Here is a 27,283-nt window from a genome sequence, read left to right as displayed (position 1 = left end):
ACAACTTCTTGTAAGATTAGATCAACTCTAATTACTTAGCAGTTAGTAAGGATTCCAACAGGCAAGCAGACAGAAAGCACTGGAATCAACTGCGACATAAAAACACAATGTACCCACAAAACCTCCTCAAGCCAAGAGAGCTGTTCACTCTCTGGCCGTATCAGCCTCCGGGCAGAGCTGGACAGACAGGTGCAGGAAAAGTTTGTACTTGGGTCAATGTATCAACTTCTCTGGGGGTAGGGAGGGAGGGAGGGAAACCTGTTTCAACAAATGACACTGAAATGGTGAAAGTTTTCTTGAGTAGCAGATTTCTAATCAGTTGGAAATCCTGCCTCAGCCACATCCTGGTTGTGTGCCCCGGGGCAGATCACATAAACTCAGTTTGCCTCAGTTTCCTAATCTGTAAAATGGGGATAATAATAGCCTTGACCTTCCAAGGTGGTTGTGTGATTAGCACATGGTAACTGCAACCTAAAAGTTATTATTCTATCACACTGTCTTCCACTGGAGGTACTTTAACCCAAAGAAATAACTTTAATGATGACTTAGAGCATGAGTAACAGAGATAGGGGAGAAATCTTGGAATGGGAGGCTCCCCACCTCCAAAAATTCTGCCACCCTCACAGAAGGCCAGCCCTGAAGCTCTTTTTATATTTTATGCCCCTCCTCCCCCAATCTGGAAGCCAATAATCTCCAACAAGATTCCCCATCTCCCAAATCTAGGCATTTTCCCCCTGGCTGTGTTCCATGCCTAGAATGCTTTCCCTTGAAATCCCGAGTTTGCTTAAGCCTAAGAGCTATTTCTCAATAGCTTCTCGGTTCCTCCCTACACATACACACTCAAAAGGCATTTATATTTATCTTACATTTACTTTGTACTTGCTTATTCGTGTAAATGTTGCTCTTCTTTTTACTCTACTTCCCCTCAAGTACAATATAAGGTCCTCGAGTCCTTTGTCTCCTCAACCTCCACAGCAGACATTTAATAAATGTTTGTCGAATTTAATTGAACCAGCCAACTCAGGAACCTCTCTGATACGTGTCTATGACATTCTGCTGCTGTGGGCTGCCCTCTCTAACAAGGGGAGTGAGTATTTCCTTACATATTCCACAGGACCAAAATTACTGTTCTTTTTATAACCACCTCTTATGGTTTTTGTGTGTACCATTTTCCTGGTTCTGCTGACTTCGTTTTGCATCGGTTCATACAAGTCTTCCCCAGTCTGAGCAAGACAACAGCAAACGGGGGAGAACGATTTATACGATCACACCATAACAACAAGGAATCACTAACCATGCTCTGGAGAACTAAAGATTAAGTTCACTGGCCCATCTTTTGCCAGAGAAGGGATGGATTTAAAACACAGATGGAGACTACATGTAACTAATGTGGGATTTTTTTTTTGGGGGGGGGGGTGAGTATTGGTCAGAAAAAAGTGGATGTCTTCCCTTGATTGTCTGAATTCCTCCTCCATCATTTTTATAGCTCTCTCTATAGCACTATATAGAGTGATATTCTATAACCTTGATGGGCCATTTATTCCCAGATCAATGGGTATCTTGTTTATTCCCAGTTCTTGGCCTCTAATGAAGAATGCTATAATGAATATTTTTCTGTCTGCGGGGTCTCTCTGTCCCAGCATCCTTGGGTGATATGCTTCATAGTGGGTAGGGTCTCAGCTCCAGCGGCCCCCAGAACTAGCTACAGTATTCACCAAAGTGATCGGACCTGGGCAGAAGTGTCCTTCCCTGGCCTAGAGATGCTAATCCTTCCTATCCCCAATTAATTCAGCCCAAAATTACATTAGCTTTTGGGTTGCTGTAACACACAGAGTTCTTTAGGAATGACATCACATTTGTCTTTTTTTCCCCAGCACCTAACACAGAGGCATACAACAGGTGTCTAATACATGCTTGCTGACTGATTGTGTGACCCTAGGCAAGCCACTTAACCTGAATGAGCCCATTTCTCCATCAGTCAAATGGAGTAAGAGGCAGTGGGACTTGGTGGCAGAGGGCTGATCTCAGAGTCCAGAAAAGTTGGATTCAAGTGCTGCCCTCTGACATACAAACTGGCTGTCTGCCCCAGCTCTGAGCCAGGTTAAATGTAGCCTCTCACTGCCCATAAGCAGCACCCAAGATGATAGGCTGTCCAGCAGGCTCTCATGGGTAGAAAGAATCCTCAGTGGGAGCCCATAGGACACGTACTGTCTCCCTCCTAGGACTCCCTGGTGGGACTGAAGCGCTCAGCAAGCACCTGCATCACAGGGAGCCCCCACCCGGAGCCAGGTCTGGAATCCTGACTCCACGTATACCCTGGCCAAGGGTCCTCAATTTCCCCATCTGCAAAATGAGGGGGTGAGATGAGAAGGATCGATTTTGACACTAAAACTCTGATCCTTTGAATTTGCTTCTTGGGGGATGTCATTGGAGGTAAGTCTGGACCTTGCCATCCTCCCTGAGGAAGCACCCTGTCTCTAATGGCTTGCCCCTCTCTTCACAGCTTCATTATATTCCGAAATGCAGAGGGATCGAACAGAAAGAGCTGGAGGAGTCACAGCCCATCCGGACTACAAAGATTGGAACACAGAACTTATCAAACCCAAGAAGCTGACCAATCCCGTCAAAGCCTCCAGAAGTCACCAGGAGCTACACAGGGAGCTCCTCATGAACCACAGAAGGTGAGAGCAGGGGAGGGAATCTCCACCCCATTGCTTAGATTGAACTAGACCCTGAGCATCTTCAGCTGGAGTCTGTGGGTTGTCATGGAAACTGGGTACCCAAAAAATCTGGATTTAGAGGGTGAAAGTCTCATCTCTGACATATATAAACTATCTCTGTTCTCCAGGTTTTTTAAAATCGTGTGCCCCTTTCAATTGTGCATGGGTCCAATAACTATGTTTATTTATAAATCATTAATATCATATATTTATAATTACTCATAATCATTACAGTTAATACTACAACATAATAAACATAATTATATTACTTATGATTACTAATAATTATGTTTGTTATAAATCTTACACAAAAATTGAAATTAAAAAGGAGATAAAGATGAAAAAAAGTCACTTAATCCTGTTTGCCTCAGTTTCCTCAACTGTAAAACGATCTGGAAAAGAAAATGACAAACCACTCCAGGATCTTTGCCAGGAAAACCTCAAATGGGAAAAGTTAGAAACCACTGAACAGCAACAGTGATCTAGAGATTAGAGTTTTGGTCCTAAGCTTTTTATTTCAACACATGGTTTTGATGGATATCAGAGCTTTTTTTTTTTTTAAGTACCACACAAGGCTCTGAAGGCCCCCACCAAAGAAGAACATCATCAGCTACACTTATTAAAATATGATCTTCAATTTTCAAAGCCATTCACCCATCATGCAAAGGCTTTTCACAGAATCCACTGGCAAATTTCCATCTTCCCTGATGTCAATCAGTTGTTCTTACAAACCAGAAGAAAGGCATTGTCATTTTATATTTTTAATAAATAGGTTCAGAACCTACTGAAGCTTTGAAAGATTTTAAAACATGTTTCAAAATTCTGGTTGCAAGTTTTTAATTGTTAATTCTATAAACATGAGAATTTTTACAAGCGACATACAGAATTTTCAGTAATGTAGAGAGGAAAGAATAAGTTCCCAAGAAAAGAGGGTCATCCATGGCTCAAAGGCTACATAGCCACAGGAAGGATGAGGACTGAGAAAAGTTCATTATAGACAATTAAGATATTGTGGGAGATGGAGCAGTTCTCATTAGAGATGGGAGTCAAGAATCATGAGAGAGGGGCAGCTAGATGGCACAGTGGTTAGAATACGAGCTCTGAAGTCAGGAGGACCTGAGTTCAAATCTGGCCTCAGACACTTAACACTTCCTAGCTGTGTGACCCTGGGCAAGTCACTTAACCCCAATTGCCTCAACAAAAAAAAAACAAAAAAAATGGATATCATAGTTATAATTTGACCAAATTTCCCTTAAAAGAGGGATTAAATTGGTTCTGTTTGGCCCCAGAAATGAATAAAAGAGACAGGGCACCACTTAGCTCAGAGCCCAAAGAGCTGAGTTCAAAGTCCACCATTGTCACATACTAACTCTGTGACTCTAGGCAAGACACTGAGCATCCAGAATTCTCTCTAAGACTACTTTAAACCATGAATCTTGCTTAGCAGTTATATGACTCTGAAAAAGGCATTTCACAAAATACAGTTTCCACACTGAGATTATGTTGTGATACAGGAGTCACCTACCAGTGGCTGCTGGAGGTCTAGCTCAGACTTGTAGGCTGGATCTCTTCATGTTAGAGGATGATGATGATAATGATACAAGAAGACCGAGAGGCAGTTACTGTTCTCTGACTGAGGCCGCTGAGTTTCTGACCTCTCTCCTCTTCCCTCTGCCTCCAATTTATCTCATTCCCAGTCCATAAGCAACACCTGTGTCAGCAAAGGCTGCCTCAAGCTCCTTCAGCTGAACAAGAGTATCCCTACGCCAGTGAAACCCCAGATCCAGATCAAAAAACACAAAATAAAGGCTATGTGTAAGGGAGGTCTTTCCAGTCCCTCTTCCTTCTCAAAAACTATTATAGTTCAGCTAATAATACTATTTCCCCCAAAGGTCTGACTGAGTAAAATAATCAGGTTGATTTTTATCTTTTTATTGTTCCTATTCACATTAATTGATTTTGTCCTTTAACTGCCTAAGTCGTGAACTTGATACAGAAATTCATCTGGTCTGTAATAAATTAAGTTTAGAAATCTAGATCTCCTTCCGGTCACTGTTCTGTTCCTGAACGGAGGGAATCTGCTACCCTTGACAGATGCAGAATGACTCCAGGGAGGCCGGTCTAATATCTTCGCACCCCCAAGCAATCCTTCGAGGATGTCTGGTTTGCCGTCCAAAGGCGTCTGGGCAATTCCCTCTGACCTTGCGGGTGGACGCAAATTCTGAGTCACAGGAGGGAAGGAGGGTGTTGTTGCTAGCCCCACGCTCCCAATTTCAGACCAATCAGAGTATCCCCCACGCCTCAGCTCCCTAACCAATCATATTAATTTTGTCATTCACGGTATTGAGTTCTTTGATTACAATTTGTTTTCTGTCCACGAAGTCCTGTGCTTTGTTCTGTTCCTCCCCTAAAAAAATACACCCAATTATAACAGCAAACCAGTCTCCTCATTCACGCTTTTAGCTGAGGAAGCTGAAGGCTTGCCTATAGCATATTCATGTGTTACTAATAAATCCATCAACTTAGAACTCTGTGCCTCAGGCTACTTTAATTTTAACTAGTGCACTGAGTCAGAAGTATAGAAACAATGAAGTCCCTGGGGGGGGGGGGGAGAAGAGAGGGCGTCAGGGAAGGAGGGAGAGAGGAAGATAGAGAAGTGTGACAGAGAGACACACAGAGTCAGACAGAGACAGACAGAGTCGGAGAGACAGAGACAGAGAGACAGAAACAGAGGGAGAGAGAAAGAGAGACAGAAACACAGAGAGAAACAGACATAGAGAGAGAAACAATCAGAGAGAGAGAGAGACAGAAACACAGAGAGAAACAGACACAGAGACAGAGAGAGAGACAGAGAGACCTTCCAGAAAAACAAATGAACAAACAAAAAAATAAAAGAGCCTTGCCTGACCCTCTGGGATCCGGGAAAGATCCAGCCCCTGGCGTTCCCAGGCAGAGTTCGGGCGGTCTGCCGCCAGCCAGCCGAGGTCTGGAGCCCAGAACGTCCCCAGAGAATGCGTGGCCACGAGGAAGGCTCTCACCTGCTTCCCGCCACACCTTGTCCCTGGTAGGCGCCCCAGGGAGTTCCGGAGGGGGAGAAGTCTGTGTCAGCTGGATAGAAAAGGAAATCTTCCTGCCCTTGGCCGCTTTCCCGGAGAGTGGTCGGTGGGAATTCTGGGTCTCGGGGATCGCGGAATCAGCGCCCACCGCGTGCGGCCCGGGATGCTGCAGGGGGGCCCACCGCGTGCGGCCCGGGATGCTGCAGGGGGGCCCACCGCGTGCGGCCCGGGATGCTGCAGGGGGGCCCACCGCGTGCGGCCCGGGATGCTGCAGGGGGGCCCACCGTGTGCGGCCCGGGACGCTGCAGGGGGGCCTCCTGCGCTGCCCACTGGCCCTGGGCCCCAGAAGACCTAGGAATCTGACTGGGCCGAAGCCCCTTGTTCCCTCTCCAAGGCGGGGGCGCCAGGATTCCCAGCATCCCCAGTGTCTCCAGGAGTGAGCCCCTCCCACCCACCCACCCCCCAGCTTTTGGCCTTCATTCCCCTCCATTCGCAGTGAGAACCGCGGCTCTTTTCCTCTGTCTTTCCGGATCTCAGACTTCTGCGTCCTTCCTTGCCTTCCTTGTTCCCCTCGATCTGCCCTCCGGAGCCTCTGAGCCCCATCCCCTCCACATCCTGCAATCCGGGCTCCCCAGCTCCTTCCGGGCTCCCGGTATAGCTCGATATGACCCCGGTATTCCGGCTGCTCTCCTCTGGGCTCTTTCCAGCTAAACTGGGGTGTCCAGAGTGAGCAGATGTGGTCTGACCAGGGGCTGTGTTCTCTGGACTTCTCAAAAGATTTTCCCATGGGGCAGCTGGGTGACCCAATGGATAGAGCACCAGCCCTGAAGTCAGAAGGACCTGAGTTCAAATCTGCCCTCGGACACAACACTTCCACAACCTGGATAAGTCACTTAACCTCAATTGCCTCATCAAAAATAAATAAATAAATAAAAAGATAACCCCTTACTGTAGCCTAAATCTGATACAGGTTCATTTGGTGCTTGCAGCCCACTAAGACCTCAAGGTTTTTCTCAAACAAACTTTCATCTTGTCCTCATGAAGTCAATTTTTTTTAAGCCTGATTAATAAGCCTACTTTTATCCCTTTTGCGGTCACTCTTTAAGGCAGCAGCAGCGACCACCTTTCAGGAGTCCTTGTCCTGGAAAATGACTATTAGAGGAGCAGCCTTGGGATTAGAACTCCCGGATTCAGGTCCTGACCTCCAGCCTTTGACCCATACTAGCTGTGTGACCTCGGGCAAACTGCTGAAGCTCTTGGTGTCCCTGAGAAAATCTCCAAGATAATAAAATGTGAAATATTTTGCCGTTCTACATGAGAAGGAAGGTCCCTATACCTATGAAACCACAAAACGAGCAAAAAAAAAAAAATGATAATCATCAGGAAGGCAGGACACAACCAGTGCTAGCTCTGACCTCCTCACTTAACCTCTCTGAGCCTCAAGCAGTTGCTTGGGTAAGCCTTAGCCATTAACCACAGATCCTGCCTTAACAGGATCCTTCTCCTATTGGAGTAAATAATTATCACGGAAGCTCCATTTCTCACTGTTCTTTTCCCTGTACACTTAGTTCTTTAGGAGAAAAATGCCCACCCCCCCCCAATAAGCTCGCTGGGTGTATTTTGTACAACTCGCTTTGGAGCCAACAAGAAGCAGAGTTCACATCTCTGTCACTGAGGTGTACTAAGAACTTCCCTCTCACTTACCTTCCGAGGGAAGTAGCTCAGGGCTCCTTATCCTGGCCCTTTGGCAGGAGGGAGCCAAGGCTCAGAGGATGGCGGTGACATGAGCACGGGCACCCGCTGGAAGTGCCAAGTTCTAGGAGCTCTGATCTGCCCATCTCCGAGATCAGGGCCTCTACAGGGGCCGCATCTCCCTCCCTGCTGTGGTTTGGGTCCCGGAGGATAGGAGAGAGCAGGGAGGCCGAGAGCCTCTCTCACTTTCTGTCCCTTTCTCGCATCCTCATATCCAATTCAAGAGCAAGTGGAGTCAACATCCCTGGGACATCATTGGTCCTTTTCAAGAATGAAGGCCGATCATCTGCACTGTGGGACTGTGGGAATTGAGTGTGAATCACAACATAGCATTTTCACTCTTTAAAAAAAAAGACTATGAAACCTGAAACTCAATAACTGTGGGTCACATTAATTGGATGTGCCTTAGAGGATGAGTAAACTTTAAATGGTTAAAGACAAATTCATTCTGATATCCTACTTTTGTGGTATAGCAAATTGGGTCAATCAGGTACAATGGAAATAATGGAAAATAGAAGAAGAAAGAAAGAAAGAAAGAAAGAGAGAGAGAGGAGAGAAAGAAAGAGAGAGAGAGGAGAGAAAGAAAGAGAGAGAAGGAGAGAGAGAAGGAGAGAAAGAGAAAGAGAGAGAGAGAAAGAAAGAAAAAAAGAAAGAAAGAAAGAAAGAAAGAAAGAAAGAAAGAAAGAAAGAAAGAAAGAAAGAAAGAAAGAAAGTAAGTTGAATAACAACAATCCCAAAAGTACAACATCTTGATTTTTGGAGTAACTCTCCCCAACACTGGCAACCTGTAGTGAGCTTCACAGACTCCCAAGCTGCCATGGCAGTGGGGGACAGAAGTCAGCCAGGCAGCTGCTTCCTTTCTCTAAAAGGTCTCTCTTTCCACAAGGAGCAATGAGGAATCGTGCAGAGGGGCGACCCCAATCCAGCTGCTTTTCCCACTAAGCCTCTGTCCTTGTCCCTTCCTCCCCTGCCTTACCCCTGACACCTACAGAGGCCTGGGAGTGGACAGCAAGCCGGAGCTGCAGCGGGTCCTGGAGCACCGGAGGCGGAATCAGCTGCTCAGGCTGAAGAAGGAGGAGGAAGAAGCCAAAAAACTCAAGTCGCCATTTGAGCAGGAGCTCCTGAAGAGACAGCAACGACTGGAGGAGGTGGGAAAGACCCCCACAAATGTGAAGGAGGGGGTTAAAGGGAGGGGCTGCCCTGGTGGGGGAGGGGGGAGCGGGGGAGGAGAGGGGCACAGTGGGGGAGGGAGAGAGGGCGAAAAAGGGTGGGGGGAAGAGAGGGCAGGGAGTTGGGGAGGAGGGAGGCAGGGAGATAGGGAGGGCAGGGAAGGGGGGAGAGAGGGGCAGGGAGATAGGGAGGGCAGGGAAGGGGGGAGAGAGGGGCAGGGACCAGCCACATGGAGGAATCGAGCCCTGGAAGGCCCATTGCCACTTGCCAGCCAGTGCCAAGGCAAGCAGCCTCCAGTCTGCATAAAATGAGGAGCAGCAAGATGCCCAAGGTGCTTTCTAGACAGTACGTTCTCTGCTCCCCGGAGGGCAGTGGGTGAAAAGCATTCTTGTGAGTGGGGGGAACCCAGGAAAGCCTGGCAAAGGCGAATTGCAGAAGCCCTGGAGGAAGACTTTCAGAGAACCAGGGCTCTGAAAGAGCACTCTAAGTTTTACCAGAGACAGTCCCTGCAGGATGGGACTGCAAGTACTGTTACCCCCATTTTACTGATGGAGAAACTAAGTCCCAAAGAGCCCAAGTGAAGTTATACGAGAGGAGAGAACTGGATCTGGTACCAGGAGACTTTGATCCAAACCCTTCCTGCTCTGCTTTCTGGCCCTGGCCAGTGTTTAACTTCCCTCTAGAAATGTGGGGTCTGGACTAGGTCCCTAAGACTCCTTCCAGATGTAAGCCAGTCTGGAATTAGGGTTCTCATTACACGGCCAGCAAAGCCTTCTCAGCAGTTGGCACTGGATGGGCAGCCAGGCGGTGCAATGGACAGAGCCCTGGGCTTGCAGTCAGGAAGACTCATGTTCCTAGTTCAAATCCGGCCCCAGACACCTCGTAGCTGTGTGACTCTGGGCAAGTCATTTTACCCTGTGTGCCTCAGTTTTCTCATCTGTAATTCTCCTGGAAAGGGAAATGGCCAACCACTCCAAACGGGGCCCTGCTTGCCCCAGTTTCCTCATCTGTAAATGAACGGGAGGGGGAAATGGTCAACCACTCCAAATGGGGTCAATAAATTAGCACAGAGCAAAAAGAAATCCAGACAATAATGGCAAAAAGATATTTACAGAGCGCTTTAATTAGTGGGTCTTTTCTTCACACCCATCCTGGGAGATCCCATGTTTTACCCACCATAAAGAGATCGATAAGTGCTGGATGGTATCAGGAGTTCCAGGATCCCCATTTTACAGATGGGGACACAGCCTCGGTGCTTTTAAGGACTTGGTATGGTGGAGAAAGCCCTGGATTCGGAGTCAGGAAGCCCAGTTCAAATATTTGCTTAGCTCCTTTCTATTTGAATGACCTTGCGGGTGTCCTTACCATCAAAAGGTGGCCAAGTGATAGGGTCCTGGCTCAGGGTGCAAGGAACCTCAGAGAGGGAGCCCTTGGTTCCATCGGCCCAGAAAGGATCAATCTGGCCAAGGTTCCACCGGCACCGTAGTAAGCCTCGGAAGTGAGACTGGAACCCAGGGCTCCTCTCGCTGTGGCCTGAGCTGCCCAGAGCGATGTATGAGGTGCCCAGTGGGCACTTGCCCAGGTCAGGCTCTACCCCAAGTCTCCCAAGTTCCCCCACACAGTGCTGGGAACCCCGTAAGTGCAAAAAACAGCCCCCGCGTTTCTCTTTGATGTGTCGATTTCTCTTTTCTTCAGATGGAAAAGGAAGCCCAAAGGGAAGAGGACCAGGCCCCCGAGTTTATTAAAGTCAAAGAAAATCTGCGGCACATTGCCACAATAGCGGGGGAGGAGCAAGTCTAGCAGGGGAGGACGGAGCCAGGGGGCCGCCACGTGGACTCCCGGAGCCTCAACCCCAGCAGCCGCCGCAGCCTCCTGTATCCCGGCATCCCTGTGCACCCCCTGGACGCTGGCAGCCAGACCTCTGGGACTCCTTCCCGACACTAGCACTCGCTCCCCAACACCTCGTGGGGTCCAGAACTGGGTTATGGCAAGGGTCACGTGACATGTAGCAGTCCCTAGTAGGAGTCTTCCCATGAGGGCGGGCACGGCCCACTGCCAGGGCCTCTCCTCCCTGCGGGCACACTAACACCCAGAGCTCCGCTTTCTCGGTAGCAACCCCCAGGTGTACCCTGCCCACCACGGGAATCCCGGCACGTTGAAGGAGAGGGAGGGCGCCCCACACGTGTTTTTGTCTTTATTATTACTGCCATTATTAGCCCGGAAGTCACAGAATGGCAGCCTCACGTGGTCTGACCTCCACAGATGAGCCCTGGCGTGGATAAGTAGGACTTCCCGATCAGAGCCCTGCCCAGCTGGCCAAAACTCAAACAGCTGCCAAATGTTGGGAAGCCCGCGTCCCTTTCCCCCTCAGATTTGCCAGTCACAGGGCTTGGGTCATGAGCATGGAGAGAGTAATTCTTGGAGTCAGAACCAGCCCTGGCTGCCCTGGGGATGGCGTCCTAGCAAGCCGTCATTGCGGGGGTCACCAAGACACCCCCGCTCCAGGAGCAGCGGGCCCCTCCCGATCCGGTGTTCGGACCTGGTTTCCTGGGCTCCTTCTTACTCCGTTTCCCTTTCTGCTTCCTGGGCTACCTGCACCCCTGTGAGTTCTGTGCCATTTTGTGATGCCTTGTATGTTTGAGAAAACTGGAGAATGTTTAACCCTTAGTCCCCTCAGCTGCTCAAACCAGACCCTTAGGTCATCACTTTAAACAGAATTTTGCTCAGAAAGGGACGGACTGGCGGAGCGGGCAGAGAGAAGCCACGCTTTGCTCCTTCCAGGCCCTGGCCAGCATCAGCCCAGTCTGGCAGAGAGGTACAAGGCCAGGGTCTCTGCTCAGACCAGCCCTGCCCACCCCCCGGGTTAAGAGCTAAACCTCCAACAAGCTCCCTAATCCAAACTAACTATACATCCGAGGCAGACCAAAGGAAACTCGGAGACCACAAACGGCTTAAAATTAAATCCCGAGAGGCTCTGTGGAGTCTAGAGAAAGCCATTGGGAAGTACCAGCTGGTACCGGCTGCCTGGTCTGGCCCTCCAGGACTAGGAGCTTCAGGGAGGGGCGTACCTGCACTGGTTCGAATCAGAGATCTGGGCTAAACAAACAAAAAAAAAAAAAAATCAAAGCATCCAATGAATAAATAAAACTGCTGCAGTAGATCAAACATCTTTAAGTTGTATGAAAATTCCAGCTGCTGGTAGAGGCTTTATGGATGAGATCGGGCCGAATGAATGAAATGCAGAACCTGGAACTCAGTCCTTTTCCAAACAAGGCCGGCTCCCTATGGTCAGACCGTCCCGTCCCTCTCTCCCCGTCCCAGCCCCAAATGGGAACCATATCAGCCTGCCGGGGAACAAGGGGCGGCTAACAAGAATTCTTCATGCTCCTTGTGTAGATGTATTTGTCAAATAATTCCCGGTGGGTGAAACCTTTATGAAGGGAAAGAAAAAATGGAATGAGGGAAGGGAGAACGAGGAAGATAGAGGAAGGAGGGAGCTAGAAAAAATGAGTCCAAGGGCCTGGAGAGAGCTCTGCCATGGCGGATTTGTCCATCTGACGACACGCTCAGAGATGTTCTCCCATGGAAAGCTTCAAACACCACGAGCCCCAGGACTGGAAATCAAGAGACTTGGATTCTGGACCCAGGTCTGCTACTAAACAGCAGTGTGAGCCATTTAATGTCTCTGGGCCACTGGTTGAACTAGGCCTGTTAGCTCTCGTCTGCAAATAGCAGTGGCAGAGAGTCCAGCCCACGCTGGTCTAACTAATTCTTATGTGCTAACTCTCTGAACAGAAACTATTTTTGCTAAAAATCTCAAGTAGCGCCATCCTGAGGTCAGGAGGGCCGCGGATGGTCTCGGATTCTCATTCTGGATAGAAAAGTGTCCAAACTGGAGTTTGCGTCCACTAGACACAGCTAGAGTTTGGACACTAGAAAAGTGTCCACACTAGAAAACGAAACAAACCTCAGGTCCTGTTCTTAAATTCTGATTTTTAACTAATCATTGGACCTTAGAATTTGGGAGATCAACAGGAGCTCAATAAGTATCCAGTCCAATCCGTTCCCCAGAAGGTGTCCCCTGTCCAAAGTGATGAGTGGTGATGTAGCCTGTGCCGGAAAGCTGCCAGTGAGAGGGAATCCCATCACCTCCCGGGGTGGCCCATCTCCCTCCGGGGCAGCTAGAATTTGGCTAGACGACATCGTGTCTCCTCATAGTTCCTGGTTCGGCCCTTGGAGATCAGGCGGAGCAAGTGATTCCTCTCCGAGATGATGGCCCTTCAAATATCTGGAAGTAAGCATCATATCTCACTCGGGCTTTCTCCTCTTCAACTAATAAGGCATGAATTCAGCGCCATCTTGGTCAGTCTCTTCTGCACGTTCTCCAGTTCATTAACCCATCTGAAATGTGGCATTTAGAGTTGAACACAGCTCTCCCAAAGCAGCCTGACCACGGGGTAGTGTAGGACGGGCATCTCCCTAACTCCCAAAGTCTATACCGCTCGATGCAGTCCAAGGTCTCTTGGACAGACACTGCCTGTCACTCAAATTGAGCTTGTCTTCCACACTAATTTTTTTCCCTGAGTTAATTGGGTTTAAATGACTTGCCCAGGGTCACAAAGCTAGGAAGTGTTAAATGTCTGAGGCTAGATTTGAACTCAGGTCCTCCTGACTTCGGGCTGGTGTTCTATCCACTGCACCAACTAGCTGCCCCACACTAATTTTTTTAAGAAAGAAGGCCCAATAAATAAAACAAGTTTATCACCTTCCCTCTTTAAAATTACATTTTCCAGGTTTTGATAGAAGGCATCAAAAGTAGAATTAGAAATGAAAAACCACTCTCCAGCCTCTACAACTTTAGCTAAAAAAAAAAAAAGTCCCTTGATTCATATTTCTTTGTTGGCCAAGAAAGTCAAGCACAAGAAAGCAATCAGATGGGTTTTCGTTTCCCAGTTGACTAATTCTAAATGCTGGTTGAATTAAGTCGAACTGAATTGATTTATATCACTCCCTGGAATGCTGGAAGGGACTTTGGAAACGTTCCCCTTGTGAAAGATACAGGAAAAACCAGATTTAGGCAGGCTTGCTCAGAGTCACGTGGCTGGTACATGGTCAAGTTGGGACTTGAACTCAGATTTCTTCACCCCAAGAATGATGCCCTTTATATGAGCCCACACTGACTTTTTGAAAGACGTTCCTATCCACAGCACCCGTGCTCTCTGGGAAAGGTGGGATAGGCAAGTGTTATCTGGACCATGGAGTCTGTCTTCTAAAAGGGCAACTGGATGTGACCCCAGTGAGACAATGGTGATGTTCTCCAGATCTCACCTGGAATGATGTAGGGCTCTGAAATAAAGCTAATGAATTCTCCAGTTTCCAAAGAAAGTTTCTTTATTTTCTGAGTTGAGTAAGGCATGGGCCAGTTGGGACAGGAAAAGCAGGCCCACCAGAGGGAGAGAGAACTCTAGCAAGGACACTGGGAATGTCCTAGGGGCCAGGGAAGGGAGGCAGCTCATAGAGTGGGAGAAGAAACCAAAGTGTGGCTGGCATCCATCATACAATAGCTCTGTCTGACTACTGGTTCTGGCCCTTTGGCCAGATTTCTGGTCCGATACTTCTGTCAGACCACTGGCTCTGCCCCCTAGTGACCAGCATCCCACTGGCTCTGCCCCTGGTGGCCAGCATTTCTGGTCTGAAACTTCTGTCTGACCACTGGCTCTGCCCCTAGTGACCAGCATCCCACTGGCTCTGCCCCTGGTGGCCTGCATTTCTGGTCCAATACTTCTGTCTGACCATTGGTTTTGCCGTTGGGTTGGTACTCATGATCCAATAGTTCTGTCAGCTCACTGGCTCTGCTCCTAGTGACCATCATCCCACTCTGGGTGGCCAGCATTTCTGGTCCAATATTTCTGTCTGACCAATGATTCTGCCCCTCGGATTGACCCTCATGATCCGATGGTTCTGTCTAACATGGTTCTGTCCCTGGTAACTAGCATTTGTGATTGTGATCACAGATTTGTGATCTGCCTGACCACTGGCTCTGGCCCCGGAAGCTATAGATTCTCAAAGACTAAGAACTAACTACCTAGACACTGGGAGAGACTAGAAAGAACCCTGATCATGAGATCATATCCAGGATCAGGCACTGACAACCTGCTTGCCTTTGGGCAAGCCACTTCATGTCTTTGAGCCTTAGTTTCCTCATCTGTAAAATGAGGGGTTGAACTAGAAAGTTCCCAAGATGTATTCCAGTTCTAGAGCCATGATTCCATGATCCTAGTTTGGGAAGCATTAGATCAGAGGACTCCAAGGTCTCCTTTCAGAAGACTCCCATGGCCTGGCTCTCATCAGAATCCAGAGGGATTGTGATCTATAACACACTTTACCTCAATGTGACCACAGAGCATACAGGGAATTGAAATACATAGATCTCACAAATTCTGGCCAGAGTAATCCAGAAGTGTGGATAAAAGGGAGTGGGGGACAAAATAAAAGGATGGAAGACATAGTGTGAAAGAAGGTGATATATCACCAGGGTATAAGGAGGAGGATGGAGCCTAAGTGGCCAGCATGGTATCAGGAATGGTGGGGAAGGGCCATCAGAGAGATGAGACGTGTGACATGACAAGCAACTCGGGGATATATGGGAGCCAGAACTTAGATGGGGCAATTGGGACATTATCCCAGGGAACCAAATCGAAAGGGTGTCCTTCAGCGGTACAGAAACAACATATCTCGGCACCCCCTTTGGGGAGAAAGGGAGTTGTTTTCCAGACCTGTGATGGTGCCTGTGTAGAGACCTCCTGGTGAGCTCCCTTTGCTAATCACCAACAAAGCAGCCGCCGCCTGTGACGCTCATTCTTAGAGAGTTACCAGAAGTTTACAGTCAGCAAGAAGAACTTGCTGGAACACAGACCATAGGAAGCCACCAGATGGTAACTGGGGTGAAATTCTCCTCTCCCCACCTAAGAACCTCCCACACACACATATACCCCCCCAAAAAAACCTGGTATAAGAATACAGTAGAATATTTCTGTATCTTTAGCAATGGCAACTATGAAGAATACAAAGAAATATGGAAGGATTTGTAGGAAGTTTTAGAAGGTGAAGAAATCAGGACCAACAATGTATCCCTGAGTTACAACGGTATAAAGAGCAACAATAATATTAGTAACAAAGTCTGGGAAGTAGTGATCTGGTCCTATCTCGTGCATACAGGAGGAAACGGTGACCTTTCATTGGTAGCAGAGTCAACTAAGCCCCAACTTCTGGATGCCCAACCAGGAACGCTCTAGCATGACCGGCAGGTGCTCGATGGCGCCGCAATGTGGCAGGCGTGAGCATCTCTGTACCCTGCAACACTGTACAGGTGTGACCGCGTGTGGCAGTCTGTCTGTGTTATCTATTAACAGTCCCTGGGTCAAAGTAATCCAATTCAACAAGTAAACACTTGGTAAAGAGATAAACACAACAGGAGGCAAGGGGGAAGAGCAGAGTCGGTTAGCTGCCCTTGAGGGTGACCATCCTGTTCACTGAAGCAGCCCACCCTGAGCCTGGTCTGATCTTTCACTGCTGACCCAGAAACCTCTTAATAACAATAGCCTTGGGGGAGAGGGAGGGCAGTTAAATGGGGCAGCGGATAGAGCATTGGTCCTGGAATCAGGAGGATCTGAGTTCAAATCCAAACACTCACTAGCTGTGTGAATCTCACTTATTCCCTATTGCCTCACCACCACTTCTCAAAAAAAGTGGTCCTCGAGTCTCTGCTTGAAGACCTCTATGGAAGGGGAACCCTCCCCCCAAATTCCCTGAGGTGGCCCATTCCACAGTGAGATAGAGCTAACATTTAGAACTAACTCGTCTCCAGTCTAAACCTGCCTATCTACTTCTCTTCTTGTTCTGTCCTCTAAGTCCAAGAAGAACAAGGGATGGAAAGAGAATAGAGGATGGTGAAAGGATTTACAAACTGACCTCTGCCACATAGACCCTTCTGTGATCCTGGCCATTCCTTGTCCTGTAAAGTGAGGCTAGGAGTGGATCCCATGGCCCCTACGAGATCTGGAGTCCTCAGATAGGCTTCTTCCCAGCTAAAGTAGCCAATGATTCCCCGGGGCCTTCAATGGATCCTATGGACAGGATTTTTCTTGGTATCATGATTCTGCAGAATTTGAGATGCTCATCAGACAACACAGAGTGACCAATCCATAGGCCCAAAGGGTGAACAAATACATACAGTACCTAAGACTACGGCCTCACAATTATTTTGTAAATATAATTACACCTCCTTCTCACCCCTCTATCTCCTAGGTAGTAAGGGCACTTCTGGGGCACAAAGGATTGAAGTTTGGGAAACTTGAATTCAAAGCTCCCTTCAGATATTTAGTGTGATGCTGAAAGTCATTAAACTCTGTCTACCTCAATTTCCTTAACTGTAAAATAGGGGTAATCGTAGGAGTAATCAACCCAGAGTTCAAAAAACAAAATGAGAAACATTTATGTACCTTAAAAGGCAGCTAGCTCATACTAAAAACAATTCCATCCCTTCTACCAATATTGTTGTTCAGTTCTTTCAGAGTTTCTGTGACTCCTCCTGCCCACCCCCGCCCCCATCTGGGTTTTTCTTGACAGAGATACTTATTCCTTCTCCAGATCATTTACAGATGAGTAAACTGAGGCAAACAGAGTCAAGTGACTTATCAGGGTTACACAGCTATAAAGTGTCTGTGGTCAGATTTGAAAATGAGTTTTCTTGATTTCAAGGTCAATACTCTATCCACTGTAGCACCATCTAGCTGCCTCAAGCCAGTAATTTGTTTTTTAGGATTTTTGTTTTTGTTTTTTTAGTTTATTTATTTTTAATGCCCATTCTTTTATGAATTATATTGGGAGAGAAAAATCAAGCAAATGGGAAAAACCATGAGAAAGATTTTTAAAAAAACAGAAAAAAGAAGTGAACATAGCCTGTGTTGATTTACATTAAGTCTCCTTAGTTCTTTTTTCTACTTGCAGATGGTATTTTCTGTCCAAAGTCTATCAGGATTTTTTTGGATCTCTACACTACTGAAAAGAACCAAGTCTTTCATAGTTGATCATCTTGCTGTCACTGTGTACACTGTATTCCTGATTCTGCTTGTTTCTCTCAGCATCAGTTCTTATAAATCTCTCCAGGCCTTTCTAAAATCAGCTTGCTCATCATTTTTTATAGAACAATAATTTTCCATTGCTTTCGTGTACCACAGCTTGTTCGGCCATTCCCCAACCGATGGACATCCATTCCTTTTCCACTTCTTTGCTACCACAAAAAAAGAGCCACTATAATCATTTTTACACATGTAAGCCAATAATTTAGTAATTAAGTCCTAGGGAGTTCCCTAAGTCGTGCTGTCCAGGGCTTTAATACTCAGAAAGATGGCAGGCAAGAGTGGAATCCCAGGACTTGCTGGCTTCGAGGATGGCCTACACCATGTGTGAGACTACTAACCTTTTGTTATTTGGAGGGAAATATGTTTTTCTAAGGTTTTTTATCTCATTTAATTCAGGAGTCCCTCTTTTGGGGTTCTAGATCCCTTCAGCAGTTAGTCTAGTGATAGCTCTTCTGAATATTGTCTTTAATTAATTGAAGAAAATGCCAACATCCATTAGAGATGAATGAAAATAAATACCTGAGTTCACAGGGCCCCTGAAATATATCCACAAACCCTTCTGGGAGACCCAGATTGAGAATGCCTGATGGCTCAGTCGCAGCTCATCTCGGATTCCCTTTCTCTTATTCTTTCAACTTATATCCAGTATAATCTTTGTTTTTTCCTGAATCTGCTCTTTCTTTTCAAATTCTACCAGTCCTTGCTATTTTAATAGCAAAATAAAACTACTCAGTGGTTCATGTTTATATTTTAACATTGAAATATACCTTTTTAAAATGCCAAATCTTTTGGAAATAAAAGAATCTAACCATAAGTCTGCTTTCCCTTGGAGGTAGGGCAGGGAGAAATGGAAATTGTCATTTAAAAAAAGGTTTAAACTTTTTAAGTGGGGTTTTCTACATGTATATGTTTTCTTTTACCATCTGGTTGGTTTTTTTCTGAGACATTTCAAACTAAGAGGGAAAGGCCCTCTTAGTCTTGCTCCTCAGAAAACCCAAGAGATTTGAATCCACCTCTGATTTGTGACCATGTTCCAAGGTGACCACTTTGTGTGGTAGGCCGGCCTTATGCCTAGAGCCTGGTCTGTATGGATGATTTTGATCCCCCTACTACCCAGACATATCTCCTTCACCAGCTGCTTTCTGCTGCCTCACTGGTGCAAGAGCGGAGATGCTGGATACATTGCTGATGCTGGTTGATAAGTGCATCAGGGAGACACATGCAAAGATTTTTTTAAAGTCCAAGCCTGGAAAGGCCATTATTGACCTATCCAGTGACAAAGAATTGGGCATCAGGACATCAGGCCCTCTACAAGAGGAGACATTTAAGCTGAACTTTAAAGAAATTATAAGAATTCAATGGGGAAGAGAGGGAAGGAAGGCTTTGGTACCTAGAAAACAGCTTCAGCAAAGGTCCAGAAGATGAGCAGGCCCAGGAAGTCCACAAAGAAGACAAGAGGTCCCATTTAGTTAGAAGGGAATAATACAAAATGAAGGCAGCAAGGTCCCAGTGTAGGAAAGTCCTTCAAAGCTTGGCCGAGGAGGTTAAACTTCACTCAGTAGCCACTGGACCTTAGGATCATAGATTTAGCTGAAGAGACCCTACAGGTTGCCCATCCAACCCCTCATTTTACCTATACATTTTACAGATTTGGAAACTGAGAGATTCTGTGACTTTTCCTGATTAGTGATCACGTGTCCCATTATATCTGGTGACCCCAATCGTGCTTCATTTTACTCTCAACCTTCTTGCCACCCACTCTTAATTCCCAGTTCTGAGACCATAATCAAATCCGTTCTGCTATTGTTCCTGGAAGGGATGCATCAGTCTACTCCCCTAGGGCTCCTCCCATCATCCCTGCAACTTTACTTTTCCCTGGTTGTCACACTTTGAGCTGTGTTGTCTCTTCTTATTGAAAATGCAAGGCCCTTGAAAATAAGGGTTATGTTCTATTTGTAGACGCTGTGCTTTAGTATGCTGTGAGTGCTTGATAAATGCTCTTTTCTTTCAATTATTTTTCAAGGTCATACATAAGTTTCAAAGTCAGAATTTGAACTCGGGATTTGTAACTGAAAGTTAAGTACTCTTCTCACTGCTTCCCAATAAATTCAGGGATGGGTCTCACCTGGTGGCAACAATAAGCTCAGATTCATTTATACTAGGATGTCTTTGGTTAACTGCCTGGAGAAAAGGAGAAAGGGTTTCCTTAGTCTTCTTAAAGCATAAATCTGACCATATCATTTCCTTCTTCCAGAATTTTCTATGATTCTCTATTGCCTCCAAGAAATCAGGACCAAAAGAATAATATACACAATTCTAACCCAGCAAATGAAAAGAACACTAAAAAGGAAGATAAAATCTAAGTATTCAAAATTGCAAAATAGTATCAGAGAACAGATTAGGGGGCAGCTAGGTGGTGCAGAACACTAGCCTTGAAGTCAGGAGAATCTGAGTTCAAATTTGACCTCAGACACTTAACACTTCCTAGCTGTGTGATCCTGGACAAGTCACTTAACTGCAATTGCTTAATGAAAGAAAGAAAGGAAGGAGGGAAGGAAGGAAGGAAGGAAGGAAGGAAGGAAGGAAGGAAGGAAGAAAAAAGAAAGAAAGAAAGAAAGAAAGAAAGAAAGAAAGAAAGAAAGAAAGAAAGAAAGAAAGAAGAAAGAAAGAAAGAAAGAAAGAAAGAAAGAAAGAAAGAAAGAAAGAAAGAGCTCAATCTGGAATTATGCCCCAAAAGTTATCAAACTGTGCATACCTTTTGATCCAGCAGTGTTTCTACTGGGCTTATACCCCAAAGAGATACTAAAGAAGGGAAAGGGACCTGTATGAGCCAAAATGTTTGTGGCAGCCCTATTTGTAGTGGCCAGAAGCTGGAAAATGAAAGGATGTCCATCAATTGGAGAATGGCTGGGTAAAGAACACTGGGAAATGAGTATGAACTGTTTGCATTTTTGTTTTTCTTCCCGAGTTATTTATACCTTCTGAATCCAATTCTTCCTGTGCAACAAGAGAACTGTTCGGTTCTGCAAACATATATTGTATCTAGGATATACTGCAACATATTTAACATGTATAGGACTGCCCTCCATCTGGGGGAGGGGGTGGAGGGAGGGAGGGGAAAGAGCGGAACAGAAGAGAGTGCAAGGGATAATGCTGTAAAAAATTACCCAGGCATGGCTTCTGTCAATACAAAGTTACAATTAAAATAAATAAATAAAGACAAAGATGTCCCTCACCTTGCTTTTTGACTGTGAAACAATGAAAACAGTAACTATTTGTACTTCCCTATTTGAACAGATAAGCCAAAGTGAAGTTTCCTATTTAATTAGTCCACTGTGACCCAAGAGTAGAGGATGGCAGAGTTATTATTTTTTCAAGATACTTCCTAGTTGGCTGGAAATGAGGCGGGGGTTGGTTGAACAGCCAATGAATGAGCTTAGGAGAGCTCAGATAGGTTCTCAGATTTGTTTGGGGCAGTTTTATTCTCATAGGATTGGGTTTGAGGGTGGGAAGAAAGAAAAAGGGAGGAGGAAAGAGGGATGGTCAAAGGGCAATCAGAGTAAAGTTGAATCTAGGAGAAATTTGGAGATTATCTTGGCAGCATATTGTTTTTGAATCTAAATATTCAATTTCTCTTGATGTTAAACCTTGGAAAATACCCTGTCATAGTCTGGAGTGTGTAAATAAGAAACAGAGACAGAGATTAGACCTGTGAATACATTGGTGTAAGGAACTCCCAGGTGAGAAAATTGTTTCCACTACTGCAGACTAGCACCTTCTCCACAACTTAGAGTCTTGGAGGCTAATAAGAGCACATGCCCCGGCACATGGGCAGTAAATGCCAGAGGCAGGATTTGAACTGAATCTTCTTGGCTTCAAGGTTGGTGCTCTATAGATTCCATGATATTGCTTCTCATTAGAAATGGGACAAGAAGTAAATAAGAATCGGGCAATAAGTAGGATCAAGGAAGGGCACCCAGGAGTAGTACCAGTGGCAGAAAGCAGCCGGAAATTTCAGGTTTGAGAATAAAAGGTCTGTGAACTCCAGGTATGAGAGGCTCAGGGCCAAAAGCCCCAGAACTTGAGTTAGGAGATCAAGGAGCCAAGAGGTCTTAATAAGGAATGTAAGTTAAAGGAGATTTGGGCTCAAAGGCAAGGTCCTGTGGGTGAGATTAACGAGGAGGAGCTGGGTATTCTGGGAAGGGAACTGGGGGTCAGGGAGGCGTAAGGTCCAAACACTTAATAAATGCTTGTTGACTAACTACATCCTTGACATTTACCCTAGCAAACCTTCCATTCATTCCATGTGTTAGATTGTTGTTGATGATGTCTGTCCTTCATTCTCAAAGATGACCTTTTCATCAGGGAAGGGATGCCATGACATGCAAGTGAATCGGATTTAAGTGAGGGAAGACTGGGCAAGGTCATCCAGAGCTATCTGGGTCCAGTGGCAGGATATAAATCCATCAGAACCAACCTGGAAAACTGATGGAAAATGTCAGCTTCTGGTGTAGGCTAGAGATGGGTTTGTCTGGGGCCATAGAGACACAGGGCCTTGCAGGAACACTGCACCAATCATCAGAAAACTTCTGTTGTCTTCCTCTTCCTCCTCCCCTTGGCTCCTAAGAATGCACCCACTAAAGAGACCCCAGCTAGAAGGGCTTGCTCCTCCACTTTCCAAATCCACATTACTGCAAGGCTGTCGGGGGAACAATAAATCCCACTTGGGTCATTCTTCCGTTCTGGGAAAACAATACATTTGGAGTGAAGGGAAATTCATCCTACCCTTCCCATCATTAAGCAGCTTAGCAGAAGCATTCTGGGCTTCTCTCCCCCTCCCCAAATTACCTTTTGTCCCTTGCATTAAGCTTCTCTGTTATTTAGGAAATTAAAAGGAAGCCTTCTTGTGTGGGAAGAAGTGGAGGAAGAGAATCAGCTTCTTTCATCCCATGTTACTGACTGATGTCAAGGAGGGCTAGGTCAGCCGTGATCCTGGGTAGGATGAGTTGATGTTGATTGGCAGGTGGCTCAGCCAGTAAGGTTGTCAGAAAGGCGGGGTTTGGTTTTCTCCTATGTCTTCTTCAAGTGCCCCAATAATACACAATCCATGTATAAGGCTTTAGTTTTTTTCCCCCCAAATTTGTCTTGGTTCAGTCCTTGCTCACCATGGTGCTCAGATGCTTTAGAGGAAGTTTCACATGGGAGAGACTTGCCTGGCAGAGTGGGAAGTTTCTCTGCTGTTAGAATTCAAGCCTTCACCTTAGCAATTGCCTTTCTCTCCTTCTTTCCACTTAGTAATCCCATGCCAAGAGACCTCTTCTACCCCGATGTGCGTCCACAGTTGATAGCCCATTTGTCCTTCCTCAAATCCAATGTCCCGTCCCCCATCTCCATGCTTTTTGTGGGAACTTATAGGAAAATTCCGGGCCACTCTCCCCTGTTATCTCGGCTTCTTGTTTTCCCTGAATTCAAGGCTCCAATCCCTTCCCTTGCAAGAGCTCATGGGAAAACTCCCATGGCAGGGCCACTCTCCCCTGTTATCTCTGCTTCTTGTTTTCCCTGAATTCAAGGCTCAAATCCTCTCTCTCGCAGGAGATCCAAAAGTCCCCTGCTACTGTCTTCTCTTGGTTGCCTTCCATACTCTCTGTTTATCTACTCTACACACCTCTGATTTCTTTTTCTCATTCCTTGAGGGCAGAAACTATCACTTTTGTCTGTCTTTGTATCCTCAGAGCTTAGCACAATGCCTGCTGTATACCTAAATTGGCGTAAGGACTTAATAAATCTTCTTAACTGAATGACAGGTAGAAATAGTTCTGCTTCAACCAATTCATATCTAAGAAAATGTCTCGAAGCATGGTCTAAACTAGCCTCAATCCAATTCAATGCACATCTGAGAAAATGCTTGGCAGCGAAGATTAATAATAATAATTGGTCATAGGTGGTATTCCATGGTGTTTTAGGGTTTATAAAGTGATTTCCCTCATGAGAGCCTTACGTAACTGTGTGAGCTTCTTTATGATTATTCTGCTGTGATTATCTCACTTTACAGACCCCGCATCAGTATCCTCCAAACCAGAATCAGTCAGGATATTTTTGAGATTGGATGGAGGAAAGAATAGAAGAGTAGCAGCAGTTACCTGGGTCAAAGGACAATAATAATTTACACATCTGTAGCACCATCCAAGTCACAAAGAACTTCCTTCACAAGACCCTTTTAAGAGAGGGAGTGGCAGTTTTCGTTCCAGTTGTCGAGATGAAATTATAGATCACGGAATTAGGGAGTCAGAGAAGAGATATCAAAGATCATGTGGTCCAAGCTGTTCATTTTACATAAAAGGGAACTGAGGCACAAAGAAGTTTAAGGTCACAAAACATCCAGTGAGCCTCAGAATGAGAGATTCACACCGACTCTGTCAGACAATCCACCCTATGTGAAATTTCCTCTAAAACCATTCATCTCAGCAGCATGGTTAGCAAGGATCTGAGCCAAGACACAGATCTACATCTTCTTTCCACTCTACTAGTCAATTCAACAAGCCATGGACATTAATCAAGTACTGGCTATACTTAAGGCATTAAGGTTCCCAGATAAGAATCCTTACCTCCCTTGACCTTACTTATTGGTCCTGGCTTTGTTCTCCTGAGCTATGTGGGACCTATTCAATCAAGCACCACTCTACCTCCTGCAAGAATCCTTTCCCATCTTCCACTTCCTCAAACTATGGGGTGGTCTTCATTTTCCAGGATGTCTGGCTCTAGATCAGTAACCACAGCACCATGTTATCAGTGATGTTAAAGATCTGGTTCTTTTGTATATTCTTGCCACTTTTTAATCTCTTCTACTTCAATTAAGTTCTTACTATTTTTGTCCTTTATTATGCTCATTTGGGGTGATATTTCCATTGATATCTCTAATTTTCTTGAAGAGATTTCTTGTCTTTTCCTCTCTATTGTTTTCTTCCATTTTTTTTTTTTTTTTGCATTGCTCATTTAAGAAAGCCTTATCTCTCCTTGCTATTCTCTGGAGTTCTGCATTCATAGGGGAATATCTTTCCTTTTTTCCCCCCCTTTCTCTTTGCTTTTTTCCCCAGCTATTTATAAACTCTCATCATTTGGCCATTTTGTTTTCCTATTCTTATTTTAATGTTTTTGTTGTTGGTGCCTCCTGTACAATATTACTAACCTTTCTCTATATATCAGATCTAAGCTTTTAAATCTATTCATCACTTCCATTTTATGTTCATAAAGGATATTATTTAGGTCATACCTATATAGCCCTATGATTTTTCCCTACTTTCTTCAATTTAAATCAGAATTTTGCAATACAAAGATCATGATCTGAGCCATAGATAGCTCTATGGAAAGAATATTTATCCTGGGAAATAGGCACATTAATGCACTATTGGTAAAGCAGTGAATTATAGGAATTGTTCCCACCCTTTTGAAAACCAATTCAGAACTCTCCAGGAAGAGGATGATAGCTGTAGTCAATAAGACCTGAGTTCAAATCCTTCCTCAAATATCAGTTATGTGACTCTGAGCAAGTCATTTAGCTTTTTTCAGTCTATAAAATGGATAGAATCATAGTACATAATTCATGTTAGATCTGAAAAATTAAAGTCCAAACATAATAAGTGTATTAGTTGTTGTTTTTCAGTCATTTTCAGTTATGTCCAACTCTATCTAACCCATTTGGGGTTTTCTTGGCAAAGATATTGGAATAGTTTTCTGTTTCCTCTCATTAGTTCATTTTACAGATGAAGAAACTGAGGCAGAGTCAAGTGACTTTTCTAGGGTCACAGAGTATCTCTATGTATCTGAGGTCAGACTGGAAATCAGGAAGATGAGTCTTTCTGACTGTAGAACCAGCCCTCTATCCACTGTGCAACCTAACTGCTCATTTATTAGTTAGATTAGCAGTAACTAATAAACAGGGTCAATGGCCTCTCAAGGATCAAAGTCCCTGAGTGAGGGCTGAGTCTTTTAAAACTGGGTGAGATTTCCTTCTGATTGGCCTGGTAGTACATTACTTGCACCTCCCCTCACAAAGACCAGACAATCTGGATTTATAGACATTTAATGAGGTAAAGAGTCACCTCAGCTTCTCCTCATTACTTCCCCCTTGAGAGATTGGAGTAATTTTCAGGTGATAGGATTAGTCTGCAGACTCCTGTGTAATTTAAAATGACTTTCATTGAATCAGTTTAAACTGGAGTAAAGTGAGATGTGGCCAAACAGGAGATGGATAAGTGCCAGTGAACGTAAATGGATCAGAATGGGTGAATTTATTTCAAGTAATCATTACAACTACTACTGTACGCAAGAATCCCTTAGAAGAAATGGATTAGTTATAGACGGCAACAACAATATTATACCACGATCAGTTCTGATGGATGTGATTCTTCCCAACAATGAGATGATTGAGGCCAGTTTCAGTGATCTTGTGAAGAAGAGAGCCATCTGCACCCAGAGAGAGACTGTGGGCACCGAGTGTGGATCACAACATCAGTATTTTCATCTTTTTGGTGGTGTTGTTTGCATTTTGTTTCTTTCTCATTTTTTCTTTTTTGATCTGATTTTTCTTGTGCAGCAAGATAATTATATAAATATGTTTACATATTTTGGATTTAACATATATTTTAACATGCATAACATATATTGGATTGCTTGCCATCTAGGGGAGGAGTGGGGGGAAGGAGGGGAAAATCTGAAACACAAGGCCATAACCTAGGGTCAATGTTGAAAAATTATCCGTGCATATGTTTTGAAAACAAAAATCTTTAATAAAAAGAAAAAAAAAGAAATGGATTAGCTCTCACGGTCAATAATAGGGTGAGAAAAGCAGTACTGTGGTATAATCTCGAAAATAACAGAATGATATCTATTAGAATCCACAGTAAAACATTCAACATCATAATAATATAAATAGTCTACATTCTAACCACTGATGTGAAAGAGGACTGGGTAGCACAGTGGATAGAGCACCAGGCCTGAAGACAGGAAAATCTGAGTCCACATCTAGTCATCAGATCCTTAGCTTGCTATGTGACGCTAGGTAATAAGTCAATTAACCGATTAACCTCAGTTTCCTCATCTATAAAATGAGCTGGAAAAGGCAACGACAAACTATTGTAGTATCTTTGCCAAGAAATTCCCAAATGGGATCATGAAAAATGGGCTTATTTGAAACAAATGAACAACAACAATAGAAAGACCTACAACATCTTCTAGAAATAACATTTTTAAAGGATATATTCATTGGATTGGATTGCTGAAGTACCAAGATCATTGGAATAATTGATAAGTTTGGCCTTTTAGAACAAAATGAAGCAGAGCGGAGACTGACAGACTTTTGCTGAGATGACTCACTATAGCAGATATTCTTTTTCAACAACCCAAAAGATAGCTCCTCATATGGACGTCGCCAGAGGATCACAAT

At 45.1% G+C, this 27,283-nt stretch overlaps 1 protein-coding gene across 2 annotated transcripts in view; it reads left to right on the top strand.

Annotated features, from left to right (window-relative positions):
• FAM107A (family with sequence similarity 107 member A) overlaps window positions 1-14,083 on the top strand; it is a 128,156-nt gene extending 114,073 nt beyond the window's left edge. For both annotated transcript variants that reach the window (XM_051979945.1, XM_051979955.1), the window contains 3 exons: window positions 2,504-2,681; window positions 8,520-8,676; window positions 10,394-14,083. In XM_051979945.1, coding sequence (XP_051835905.1) covers window positions 2,504-2,681; window positions 8,520-8,676; window positions 10,394-10,498 — 440 coding nt within the window. In that variant the 3' untranslated portion in view covers window positions 10,499-14,083. The remainder of the gene's footprint in view (window positions 1-2,503; window positions 2,682-8,519; window positions 8,677-10,393) is intronic.
• Window positions 14,084-27,283: the final 13,200 nt, after the last annotated feature.

The sequence above is a fragment of the Antechinus flavipes genome, chromosome 1 (assembly GCF_016432865.1).
Source record: "Antechinus flavipes isolate AdamAnt ecotype Samford, QLD, Australia chromosome 1, AdamAnt_v2, whole genome shotgun sequence".
Lineage (NCBI taxonomy): Eukaryota > Metazoa > Chordata > Mammalia > Dasyuromorphia > Dasyuridae > Antechinus > Antechinus flavipes.
The sequence above is the reverse complement of the archived record's forward strand: the minus strand, read 5'-3'. Positions and strand labels throughout refer to the sequence as shown.